Source organism: Dama dama, chromosome 11, assembly GCF_033118175.1.
Source record: "Dama dama isolate Ldn47 chromosome 11, ASM3311817v1, whole genome shotgun sequence".
Classification (NCBI taxonomy): Eukaryota; Metazoa; Chordata; class Mammalia; order Artiodactyla; family Cervidae; genus Dama; species Dama dama.
In genome coordinates, this window is record NC_083691.1 from 7,326,042 (window position 1) to 7,339,031 (window position 12,990).

The 12,990-nt window shown below is 56.6% G+C and overlaps 2 protein-coding genes across 2 annotated transcripts; one reads left to right on the plus strand and one right to left on the minus strand.

The window, feature by feature from the left end:
• Window positions 1-773: 773 nt before the first annotated feature.
• Window positions 774-10,179, minus strand: DOLPP1 (dolichyldiphosphatase 1). The gene is made up of 8 exons (XM_061154437.1): window positions 10,043-10,179; window positions 6,041-6,141; window positions 5,745-5,829; window positions 5,562-5,661; window positions 5,243-5,341; window positions 4,583-4,711; window positions 4,023-4,112; window positions 774-2,241 (listed from the first exon to the last, which is right to left on the minus strand). The coding sequence occupies exons 1-8, from the start codon at window positions 10,116-10,118 to the stop codon at window positions 2,205-2,207; spliced, it is 717 nt and encodes a 238-aa protein (XP_061010420.1). The 5' UTR covers window positions 10,119-10,179; the 3' UTR covers window positions 774-2,204.
• A 146-nt stretch (window positions 10,180-10,325) lies between these two features.
• On the plus strand, window positions 10,326-12,513 carry LOC133064402 (cytochrome c oxidase subunit 7C, mitochondrial-like). Its single transcript, XM_061154438.1, has one exon. It carries the CDS (start codon window positions 12,082-12,084, stop codon window positions 12,271-12,273), a length of 192 nt encoding a protein of 63 aa, XP_061010421.1. The 5' UTR covers window positions 10,326-12,081; the 3' UTR covers window positions 12,274-12,513.
• The last annotated feature ends 477 nt before the right edge of the window (window positions 12,514-12,990 follow it).

Consider the following 12,990-nt stretch of genomic DNA (forward strand, 5'->3'; position numbering starts at 1 on the left):
TTCTACCTGGTCATCTTTGTATTTTGTTCATGGTAATTTCTTAAAACTATATATAACTGAACTCTAGCACAAAGGTTCCTTCCTCCAGGGATTTGTTTGCTTCTGCCACCCACACGGGGTGAGGTCACCTGAACTAAATGTCAAGGTTCTGTGGACCACGGTGGGGCACCCAAACCCAGCCTTCAAGCTCATGGGAGGATGGGATTACTTCTGATTCACCTTCACCCTAAGGGTGAAGCTCTTCTGAATCAGCTTTAATGAATTAAGGGTTAGAACCCCCACTCTGGACCCTTGAAATGACTTGTGTTCATTTCACTCCTACAAGGCCTACAAAACCCAGGTCAGTTTGCAGTTCTTTCTTTCAAAGCCCAATACCTGTCTGCACACTCAAGAAGTAGTGAATTCAACAAGGGGTGGAGCTGTTTATCCTGACAGAAGCTGAGGAAGGACAGATTTGCTGGCTGTCCTCTGTCCTCAAGGGCTGTCAGTCACACAGAGGAAAGCCGGGCTTAGTGAGGGCAGAGCCAGCCAGGACAGCGCAGGGCAGTAGATGGGGTCTGGTGGGGCTGACCTCAGATCCTGGTGCCAAGGGTCACAGAGGCCATTCCTGGCTTTGGGGGCCGGAGGGGACGAGATGTCTCAGAGATCCTTAGGATTTTTTTTGGTTAGGATTTTTTTGGTCTTCGCCACACCCCCTTGCCCCTCAGGGTCATGTGTCCCCACAGCTGTGCCCCAGGCCCCTCCCATCAGCTCAGTCAACGTGCTCAAGCTGCGAGAGTTCAAGATTTTATTTTAAAACAATAGTAAACAATTTCATTGATTTTTCTTAAGTCAAACCACCTCACACTTGGCTTGTCTCAGGCAAAAAAAGTAAAAAATAAAAATAAGAAGGGAAGGAAAGGAAAATGTGGGGACCAACCAACCTTCCCCAAAATTAGGCCCCTGGTCCTGGCGTCTGGAATGGCTTTGGACACTGTCTTGAACAAATGAGAAAAGAAAGCACCAAAATATTGTGCTTCAGCAGCAGGTTAATAACCTCCATAAAGAAAAGGGGGGGGGGGGGGGGGATCGGAACGCAGGTCCCGAGCAGTCTGGTTCCACTCTAGAAGCTTCCAAGTCTGGAAGCATCTCCTCTCCACAACTCCATTTCAAAGAGACTTCAAGATTGGGAGGAGCTGGCCTCTGAGCTGGGCCCTGGGGATCTGCTAGCCACACCCCGGACACAGGCCAGGGTGACCCAAGCAGGTTCCCAGCCTCTCGGAGGGGGTGGGAAGGACGAGGAATGCTCAGAACACAGAGAGGGCGGGGGGGGGGGGGGGCTGGGGGACGAGACAGTACACCACTGCCTCACTCCCCCCACCAGTTCCCACTCCCTCTGCAGTTTGTCTGGGTGGAGATGAAGACGAACCACTACCGGACGGCAGGACAGGAAAGAGCTGTAAACAGCTTGGGTTTGCTCACCCACATGTGCAGGCTCTTTTTGTCAGAGAGGGACCACTGTCTTGGGGACAGGGGACCAGAGAAAGCCCTTGTGGTGCAGGGTCAATGCGGGCAGGACACAAGGACAGCAGCGCCAGACGCGCGCTCTCTCTGGGCCCAGCCCCACGCAGGAAACACTGACCGAGGTTCTGGAATGGCATTGGCGGCAGGAAGGACGTGGGGATGCTCCCTCCCCTGGGGCCCCCAGGCAGGCCACCTCTCGGGCCCAGGGCAAAGGGCCTGGGGAGCTGACCTGGGCCGCTCAGTACACAGGGAGGCCCCCGCACAGCAGGCTCTTCTAGCCTCCTCTCCAAAATTCCATCTGCCTTTGACAAAACCCAAAAATAAATAGTGTGCACTTTTCACGCCACCTGGATTTCCTGGCCCTGTGACCAGAGGTGCGAGCCCTCCTCCTCTACCCCACACCCTGGTGCCCATGCCAAGGGCACGCTCTGCCCGACTGGGGGCTGGCAGCAGCACTGTGAGGGTCTCTGGCCATGAGGCCACCCCCCCCAGCAGCAGGCCCTCCAGGGTCCTGGCTGAGGGGCTGGCTCAGCCCTTTGGTCCACTCTGTTCATCAAAATTAAAATAAGCAAAAAAAAGGCTCCACTCAGTGACTTGGGTCTGTAGAGGTCTCTGCTTCGTCCCTCTTACTGTCATCCCATCCATCCTGCAAGGAATCGTGCAGGCCAGATCTGGAGGCTGGAGCCAGCCACGCTCACCCGTCACTGCAGCTTCGTCCCCAGCTTGCGTTGTCTGTTCCTACAAAATAGGGGTGGGGGGGTCAAATGAGGGGGCTCCTGGCATTCAGTGAGCCGCCCCCTCAGCTGTCGCCTTCCTACCTCCAATCCCATCAAAATGAGTGAAGGCCCGCTCCCAGGGGCCCCCAGGGTCAGCTTGAGCCGGGCCAATCAGAGCTCGTGCTCGGGGACCTGGGACTTGGGGCAAAGGGAGGGTCAGTGTCTCAGCTGGGCCTGCACCCCAGGTGCTCAGCTCTGGAGTCCAAGTGCGGAGCCAGGAGCCAGGCGCACAGCTGGGGCCAGGATGACAGAACACAGGCATGAGGGACCTGGCTGGATTCCAGAAAATCTGGGGCACTCCCACTTACAAGTGGGATTCTGTTATTATCAAGCAAAACAGACGAGAAGATAGTTGAGTTCTCCATCTGGGATATATGGAAGCAGAGAGGGGAACTGCTGACCCAGTGGATCCCAGTACCTGATTTGGGGGCATGGCTGTGCCTACAATGGGCTCAGGAACCTGAGGGAATCAGGGATAGTCCTGTTCCCTGGAGGGCCTGGCTGAGGCTCAGATAGGAGGATGGGGCTCGTCAAGAGTCCCACCTGAAATGCAGAAACCCAACTGTACCCACGGATCCTGTATGATGCGGTCTCAGCCTCACCCCCTGGCCAGCCCCCTTCTTCCCCTGGGCTCTGGCCACATCTGCCTCTATCTGCTGACTCAGAAGCTTTATACACGCTGTTTCCTATGCTGAGAGCATTCTCCCTGTCAAATCCTAACTCCAATGGGCCCGCTTTCTCCCGCCACGCCCAGCCAGCATGGCCAACCACCCCAACCCCGCATCACGTTCCCGCCGCAGGCTCTCAAGACCAAGGCCCTGGTCACACAGGTAGGTGCCTGATTCCTCGTGACCATCCCCTGCCGGCCACCACCCTCCTGCTCTCTGCCTGCCCCCAGCACACAGCCTGGCATGGAGAAGGGGCACGTGGAAGTTTCGGTGAATGAAGGGAGCAGCGGGGCGGCTCCAGGAGCCAGGTGGAGAGCCTGGGCCAGCTGCGGCCTCCGCCAGTAATGGGATTGACTGTTCTAACGCCCTCAAATCCCCTTTCCTCGCGGAGACAGAGCTTTACCTCTAAGTTCATTAGGATAATATAGACCATGATGTCCTGGACACATGTCCCGACTGCGGGGACCCCGCCCTGCAGCTCCTCTCACCAGGAACCCAGGGCTCCTCAGGAAACCTCCCAGGCTGGCATGGGAGCCCAGTCTTGCCTCAGCTGCCCTCTGAACCTGTGAAGGAGCCAGGCCTTCCCCACCCCAGTGGGCACCCCACCTAGGATTTGAGGTGCATGGAGAGGAGAGCTGAGTCAGAAAGCGCCAACGTCAGCTCCATCCTGACTTGCTCTGCAACCTCAGGTACCCTTAACTCACCGTGCCGAAAAGGGTCTGGGCAGAATAGCCCCGGGGGGTATTGACACAGGTCCCCCTGAGAGTCCTGGCCGCCCAGCTCTCTGGTTCTGGGCCACAGAGGTTAAAAGCATGGCTCTGAGCCCAACAGCCTGGGTTCCCAGTCTGGCTCCCACACCTGAGGTCTGCCTATCCTCAGTCAAGTGACTCCTCTCTGAGCCTCAGTTTTCTCATCTGTAAAATGGGGTCCAGGGGAGGACTCAATGAGGCGGTATAAGAAAAGTGCTTAGACAAAGGCCTGGTTCTTGGGGTGCCTTCCAGAAATGGGAGCAGTGCTGCCTGAGGGCTGCACCCCACTGAGCCAGGACCTGGTGACCGCAGTCCCCTTGACTTACCTGGCTTCTGCCCGGGTTACTGTGTATTCAAACCAGAGGACGTTGGGAATAAGGCTCGTGTCTCGGATTAGGAAGAACTCAGAGATAGGCCTGGAGAGACAGACACCCCACAAGCCAGGACCACATCAAGGTCTGTCACCAAGCCGGACATCACCCCCTCCACTGGGCTGGCAACACACCCTCCCCATGCCGATCACAGTCTTTGCCCTAAGACGGGCCACTAAGAGATCCAGATGGGCCACAGGTGTGACACTCAGGCTGGGACACGGCCCCAAGATACATACAGTCCAGAAGGACACACGCTGCTTTCCAAGCCCCCGAGAGGCCAGGCGAGGACAGAGGCTTCTGGACTGAGAAAACCCCTGGGGGGGATAGAAGCCAGGCGAGCGGGCCCTGCTTCCTACGCCCCTGCGCACTGGGGCCTTCCCCGGGAGACTGAGGCTGGGGTTGGCATGTCTGGGTTCCCCTCACTGATGGCCCCTTGGCAGGAGGGGGCCTGGGACATAGTGTCTGGGAAGGTGCGGGGAGAGGGGAGAGCAACACGGGCGGGAGGCAGTTACCAGGCTGCTATCCTAGGGAATAGCGGGGTGAGGACCTCCTGGGTGAAGATGAACCAGGCGATGGCCATCAGGCCTCCAGCGATGCCCCCATAGAGCACTTGGCTCCAGGTGTGGTACAGCAGATAGACCCTGGGCCGAGGACAGAGGCGAGTTCACAAGAGCCAGCCGGAGACAAGCCCGCACAGCCCGCGCCCCCATGCCCAAGTACCAGCTTCCCCGGGGAGCCCTGCACACACACGGGAGACACCCACAGAAAGGACAGAGTCCTGGGGCCACACGGACTCAGAGATGCTTCCAGAATCAGGCAAGGGGCCGCACCCCAACAGGGACGCCCCCGACTCTATAGAGGTGAAGGGATGGCTTGGCTGGGATTTGTCCCCAGCCCTCGAACTTCGGAGTATGTCTGTGAAGGGCTCCTTCAGGACATGGCAACAGATGGCTGACGCTGGAATCATGGCCCCCACCAAGAGCAGAGAGCAAGGACTGGGCAGCACGGGGCAGCTGGAGCCTTGGCCTTTTAACCTGAGAGGCTGGGGGCCCCCTTCTCGGCCCTGCTCATAGGCTCCAGGGCTCGGGTCCACCGTGAGGGCCCAGAATCCAGCCAGACCTCAGTGGGCAGGGCGGGGGCAGGGGTGGGGAGGCTGCCCCCTCCCGCTGTACCTGCTATAGGAGACTAGAAAGGCCACAGTGAGGAGACCCAGCGAGAGCACGTGCCTCCACAGCAAGTCCAGGAACCTGGCGTTGTTCGTTTGGTGCATTCTGGGAAAACAACCCTGTCAGGCAGCCTCAGCCCACAGCCTGGGGCCCCAGCCCCCCGCACACACAGCCCCCGGCCCCCATCTGCAGGCTCCCTGGGTGCCTCTTGCCTTCGCTGGAGCTCCTCCCACCCCTGGGAGAGGCCGAGCCCCAGCCAGCGGGCATCCCAAGTGCTCGCGGCACTTTGGGTCCCTGGCCGAGCCTGGCAGGGGCAGAGGCTCACCTTAAATACAGAAAAAGGAAGGAGTAGACGGAGAAGAACCACATAAACTGGGAGTGGCTGGAGGGCATCCCGTACTTGGTGCTCACTGCCGGGTGGGGGCCTGGGGGGAGAGAACAGGGCGTGGGGGACTCGGGCCTCCCAGGGATGCCCTCACCTGGCGGGCTCCTGAGGCCTGGGCCCTACCTCCACAGGGTCGTGGCTCCTGGATGACGTGTTTGATCAGCCAGTTGACCCCCTCGTTCAGCGCCAGGCCCCCCAGGAACGAGATCTGCTGGGAAGATGTGTGGTCAGCGGGGCCTCTGGGTAACCTGCTGGCCTCCGACTGAACCTCCCAGCCCCGGGGACAACCTGGAACCAGCCAGGAGGCTCCACACACTTCAAGAGAGGTGGCGGCATGGAAGGGAAAGCAAAGCACCTGGGATGGGATGGGGAGGCCCCTCCTCCCTGGGGTGGGGCCGTGGGGAGCGGGACTCACTCACCGTGTGCAGCTCCCGTTTGAATATAATGAGGGTCACGAAACCAACAATGACAAATACAGGGCTGAGGCTCAGGTAGGCGAGAACGTGGCCAGAGAGGTCACCTGGGAAGACAGGGAGGACAACATGAGGGCAGGGCACGGCCATCGAAGACGGCCTGGCCCCCACAAGTCAAGCCGGGCCTGGGTCAGAGAGGCGGTCCCAACAGGGCCCCAGAGGGCAGGGCCAGGTGACCGGAGACGCCTCTGGGTACTGGCTGACCACACCACCTCGGTCACAGACACAGTGTGCCAGGGCGTTTACTGAGCCCTCAAACCCACAGACCGTGAGTGTAAAGCAGGTGCGTCACTGGGCCCATTCTACAGATGCAGGCACTGAGCCCCAAAGGGGCTGCATGACTGGTCCAAAGTCACACAGCAGGAAGGAGGCGGGGTCTGACTAAGATCCAGGGGATGAGATGGCTGGATGGCATCACTGACTCAATGGACAGATGAGCTTGAGTAAACTCCAGGAGTTGGTGATGGACAGGGAGGCCTGGCGTGCTGCCGTCCATGGGGTTGCAAAGAGTCGGGACACGACTGAGCGATTGAACCGAACTAAACTTACCCATTACCTCGCCAAAGCAGGAACGTGAACCTGGCTTTGTCGGGCCCCAGAGGCTGGACTCTGGACCAGGAGACAGCCCAGCAGGCACATGGATGCCTCTGGAACACAGCACTGTGCTGAGATGGGCCCAGCCAAGCCCTGGGCCTCCAGGGGAACCTGGCACTCTCTGGACAGCACACGGACTTGGGTCCACGCTGCAGACTCAGACAGGGAGCAAGGCCGGTCTGCTCTGCCCACTATGGCTGCCTATTGCAGTAATGGCTACCTGCTGCCGCTCTACTGGCAAAACAAATGGCCGCCTATTGACCGCTGCCTTCTGCCCCAGAAAGGCCTGGGGCGGAGGCAGTGTGAGGATCCTGAAGCCAGCCAGCAAGAGCCAGCTGCCCCCGTGTTCAAGGGCAAGGCTGACACCAAGTCCAAAGGCTCCCCTCGCCACTGGAGGCAGGGCGGCCACGTGGCCGCTCTGGGGTCAGAGTGTGCAGTTCAGCGCCCAAGCCAGCACTGGCGGCTACACGGACTCCGGCAAGGACTTTACCTCCCTGACCCATGGCTCTTTCACCTGTGAACCACGGATATCAGTACCCACCTCCTCCAGCCATGGGAGCGTTGACGTGTGAGGCCTGTGTGATGCCCGCCTTGGTCCCTGGCACCCAGGGCACTTTTAGGTTTGGAGAACCCAGAATCGAGAAAGGGCCCCACCACTGGCCTGGCCTCGCGCAGGCAGCAGGGAGGTACCCACACAGGGCTGAGCCCCACTTCCAGGCTGAAGAGATGGGCACACACCTGGCCTTGCCCACACTTACCCAGGGTAGGGCAGGCTTTGAACTGGCCTGGGAGAACAGATCAGCCAGTGCTGCCCCAGACCCGCTGAGTGATACCAGGGTGAGGCTCTTCCCTCTTCCGGGGCTCTGTCTCCTCATCCACACAGTGGCCCGGCCCCTTCCAGCCCTGAGATTCTGGGTCTCTCAGCCATCCACCTAGTGCCTATGACCCTGGGTCGTGCAGACAGGAAGTGGCTGGCACCCCCAAACCTCTGGCCACTTCCATGGCCTGTCCCACAGCAGGTGCTACCTTGTAACTTCCTGCAGATGCTCTCAGCGACTCTGGCCTTACCATTCTCCAATCAAAGCCCCGAGTGGCTCTCTCTGCCCTTGGGATAAGTCCCACCTCAGCCCAGCTCATCATGCCCTGCAATCCTGGCCCTGCTTCCCTCCCACCCTCTGCTCCAGTTCCAGGGACTACATTCTAGTTCCCTGAATACACCGGGCTCTGCCCTACTTCCGGACTCTTGCACACGGTTTCCCGCACCTGGGAGGCTGTCTGGGTTAACACGACATCAATTAAGCACCCACCACAGTGGCAAAAAAAAAATAAAAGACGCTTTCCTGCCATTGCAGAGCTCTCAGAATCTGTAACCAGGGCGTCGTTTATGACACCACTCATTAGTGGAGACATCTGTCCAGTATCTTTCTCTTTCTCTAGAAAGCAGGCATCATGAGTGCAGGAGTGCGATCTCTACACTTCACTTGACCCCCAAATCCAGCACAGCACTCAACACGTAACTGGGCTCTAAAATGATGTTAGAGCTTCCCTGGTGGTTCAACGGTAAAGAATCTGCCTGCCAATGCAGGAGACATGGGTTCGATCTCTGGGTTGGGAAGATCCCCTGGAGGAGGAAATGACAACCCACTCTAGTATTCTTGCCTGGAGAATTCCAAGGACAGAGGAGCCTGGCGGGCTATAGCCCATGGGGTCACCAAGAGTCAGACACAACTTAGCGACTAAACAAAAACAAAATGATGTAAATGAACGGAGGAAGGAAACAAGAGTCAGTGTGATGAGGGGTGTGAAGGAGAAGTGCAGGGGGGTCACAGAAGAATTAGCAGGGGACTAGAAGACCCCCAGAGAAGAGGCCCTCAGGCTCAGCCAGGTCTCTCCTCTGGTCCCTGAAAAGGGTCCTTCATCACAGCCTGAGTCATGCTGCTCACATCTGCCAGGTTCATTCCTCTCACTGTGAGCACCCAGAAAAGCTACTCCCTGCCCAGGGAGGGGAAATCATGAAGGTGCTGAGACCTTAAGGCAAGACTCTTCCCTTTTCCAGGCCGCAGTTTCCCTCCTGTATAGTGGACTTTGTCCCCCCCTCCCACCTGCACCCAGTCCAGGAGTTCAGGGACATACCCATCTGTTCACCATTCAAAACACAGGGCGGAGCCCAGGGCTGGCATTCAGGAGGCGCTCAGTGGACACCAGCTCAATGAATGACGGGTGAACGGTAGGTAAGGCAGGCAGAAGGCAAGCTAGAGCAACAGTAGGGCTGCCCCACCCCCCACTAGAACCCAGAACACCTAGGGTCAAAGTTCCCTGGCATCCAGCCCTGGGGCCCTCAGCAGGGCTAGGTTCTCACGTCTCTGCACAAGCAGGTCCTTCCTGGGGTCCCCAGGGCTCACTGAGAAGACACCCCCCCAACCCCAGCCTCACCCAACACCCAACCATCCTACACAGAGATGGAGGCGTGGGCTTGAGAGGGTCCTGGGAAGGCGGGATCACGTTCATTGCAATTATCTCTTGAATGTTTACTCTACACCAGGCACTGCACTCAGCATTTCTCATACCTCCTGTTTCTGATTCTGGCACCACCACTAGAAGGAACGCACTGTGATCAGCTCCACTTTGAAAAGGCACAGAGGGATGAAGTCACTTGCCACGGCTTGAAGTCTGACCCCAAGGCCCAAGCTCTGCAGCACTCTACTAAACCGCCTCCGGAACAGGTCACTCCAAGACCTGCCAGGTAGAAAGCCCTGAGCTTCCAGAGCTGGGTCCGACGGGAAGCTCCAGGGGCTGTCTGCCCCCACCCGCCCCCAAGGTCCCCTGAGTTGTGGAGCAGTGCTCTGCCCAGGGCGTGGCATCAGAAGTACCCCAACAACGAAGAGCTGCCTGGCCACGACTGGCACACTCCCAGCAATGGGGAGCTCTTTCTTACGGCTGCCCAATAGCACTGTTTGCAGAAAGCAGGCACTCCCTATGAGCCGGGGAGAAAGTCCAGCCTCTCCGGCTCCGAGAAGGGCAGGGAAGAAAGGCCCTGGTCCAGGCCAGTTATCCTTTCCCACCTCACCCAGACCACCGCCCCAAGACAGCCCACCGGCGCCCCGGGACCCAGGGGAGCTCCCCGGACGCGCAGCCGCAGAATGCGCGAGAGACGCTCACAATTTCGCCCAGCTCATCGCCACACCACTGCGCCTGCGCGGCGCGCGCGCCGGCCGAACCCCTCCATGGCTCACTATTTGACAGTTCCTACCCGGGTGCCCCGGCGCCCCCTTCGCGGGCTTGCGCCTGCCAAAGCACCAGACACTGACAGGCCGGCCTCGGGAAGTCATCCTCGGAGCCGGGGTTGCCTTTTACCTGCAGGATACTCGACGTGGGTGAGGGTCACCGGCCGCCATGAAGCAGGGAGCGAGCACTGTCCGTCCGCTGCCATCTTACCCGGAGACCGGGCTTCGCACAGCAGCCAATGGGGAGCCAGGGGGGCGGTGGTCCTGACCTATCACGCTGGGGAGCCTCCTCTCACCCAATCGGAGACCGATACAGGTAGCGGCGCAGCCATTCAGCGTGCAGGCCGTGGTGCTGGCCCCAACGGCGAATCAGAACGCAGGGCCCCTAGGAGCCTGTTAGCCGTCCCAGCCAGCGCCCAATCCGGAGAGAGCGCAGGTAAGGGCCTGACCAATCAGAGAAGAGGAGGGCTTCGGCGCACAACAAGGGGCAGAACAGCCAATCAGAAGGTGAGACCGGCTCGCCGTGTGGGCAAGGCGGGCCAATCAGCCCCTAGCTTGGGGGGCGTGTTGAACTTTTGGTGGGAGCTTTGGTTTTGCGGGGACCTGCGCGGAGTGAAGACTTCCTCAGTACTCTGATCACGCCCGGGGTCTGCAGGTGCCTGGGCTCCCGTTAGAGTGCGTGCTCGAAGAGGGGAGGCAACCTCGGCGCGTTGGGGTCTGAATTCATCTACTCTTAGTTATGCGAGTAAACAGGCCAGAGACTCAAGGGAAATTTATTTTCTTTGTCCTTTTTACTGACCGGCAACAAAGACAGATCACACAAGACGGACGACCTTTCTATTAAAGGTGGGGGAGGGAAATCCCGGGGCGGGGCGCACAAGTCAGCCCCCCAAGATGCTTAATGGGACGGAAGCTTCAGTTCAGCTCAGTCGCTCAGTCCTGTCCGACTCTTTGCGACCCCATGAATTGCAGCACACCAGGCCTCCCTGTCCATCACCAACTTCCGGAGTTCACTCAAACTCATGCCCATCGAGTCGGTAATGCCATCCAGCCATCTCATCCTCTGTCGTCCCCTTCTCCTTCTGCCCCCAATCCCTCCCAGCATCAGGGTCTTTTCCAATGAGTCAACTCTTCGCATGAGGTGGCCAAACTACTGGACTTTCAGCTTCAGCCATCAGTCCTTCCAATGAACACCCAGGACTGATCTCCTTTAGGATGGACTGGTTGGATCTCCTTGCAGTCCAAAGGACTCTCAAGTTAGTGCTGAATTGATGCGTAATTGAAATTAAGAGACTCTGTCCCTCATTTCATTTGGTTAACACTGATTTAGTCACATTTATGCTGCTTAATGAGGCATCTTGGAAGCAAACACCTATACCTCAGTTTTCGCAAAACATTCCTCTCAGTGTCCTACATGGGGTTGCATGAATTAACCAGGCCTTACCGCCCACCTCTCCCTCTCCTACCCTCACTATCTCTCTGGCTAGATTGCAGTGCTTACAGTCTAGATAAGGTGCCCGGCCCTTCTTGTCTACTGTCCTTTGCATATGCTGTTCCTTCTGCCTGGAATGCATCACTTCTGCCCTCCTCTGCCTGGCCAAGTCTGGCCCAGATGTCTGATCTCACTTACAGGTTTCCATGGCCAGGAAAGGGGCTTTCACTGGGCTCCCACCGTTGCATCCCCTCTCCTACCCCAACACTGACCACTGCTGGACTGTAATTGAATAGAATTTGTGTCCTGCTGGTGTGTGAAAATAGTATAAATCTTAATTATGTTGATTTGGTTGATAGTGCTTTTCAGGTCTACTATATCCTTCTACTTTTTCTGTCTATTCATTCTATTAATTTTTGAGAGTTTGATATTGAAACTCAAACTAAAAATCTATCTACTTAAAAATAATTGTAATATATAGTGGAACTATATGTAACTTTGTTCTATATTTCCCAAGTCTCCTGTAAATGTGTTATCATACTTTGATAATTTAAAAAATCAAAAAGAAAAAATGTATGTATAATATATATGAAACAGGAAACTGTGATACATAACTTAAGGAAAAATTGACCAATAAAACTGATCCGGGAAGGTCGTGAGGAAGCAGCGCGCAGTTTGCAGCCGTCATTTCTTCCGCCTTCAGTCTCTGGATCTTTTGTAGAGCTTCCAACAGCGCTATGTTGGGACAGAGCGTCTGGAGGTTCACAACCTCTGTGGTTCATCGGAGCCACTATGAGGAGGGACCAGGGAAGAATATACCATTTTCAGTGGAAAACAAGTGGAGGTTACTAGCTATGATGACTTTATTCTTTGGGTCTGGATTTGCTGCACCTTTCTTTATAGTAAGACACCAACTGCTTAAAAAGTAATCCATGAGACAGATAGGAAGAGGAACATATTAAGAGGTGCAATCTCTTTAAAGGATCAAACCCTTGAACTCAGCATCCTAGAGATGTTTGTAAATAAACTTACGGCATACATCCTTAACACCTCTTCTCTGAAATATGGAATGTGATAATTGAACACGTGCTTACATTTTATTTGGGTAATATTGCATTACTAGTTTCTTAATTAAATATGTATTTGATTTTTAAAAAAATAAAACTGATCCGGGGGGAAAAAAATAAAAAGAAAATGGTGCCTGGATTGATCCAGTAGATCTGGGTTATAACCTTGGAGTCTACATTCTTGTTCCCCGGGATTCTGATATAACTGGTTGCACCCATAGTTGGCGAAGACCTGGGCAACGTAAAGTCAGGGCTTGTTATGTATTGGAGCCTGGCCCAGGCTGATGCTAGAACACGTGCCTGATAGACGACCTAATTGCTTGTCAGGAGAAGTGAGAATACAGCGGAGTGGCTCCCTGACCAGAGTGGCTTATTCTGAGAACCAGCCAGGCAGCTCGAGTCCACACCATGGACGAGGTTGGAAGGACTAGGGAGATGATGGTGACTTGGAACCAACCAGCAAGCCAGGACGTCCCTTGGGACTCCTCAGCTGGACTCAGCGCCCCATCCGACCCAGCCTGGGCTTGTCTGGGTCAGCGGGGTCCACTTCCCTGCCACCTGCCCTCAGCTGCTTCAGGC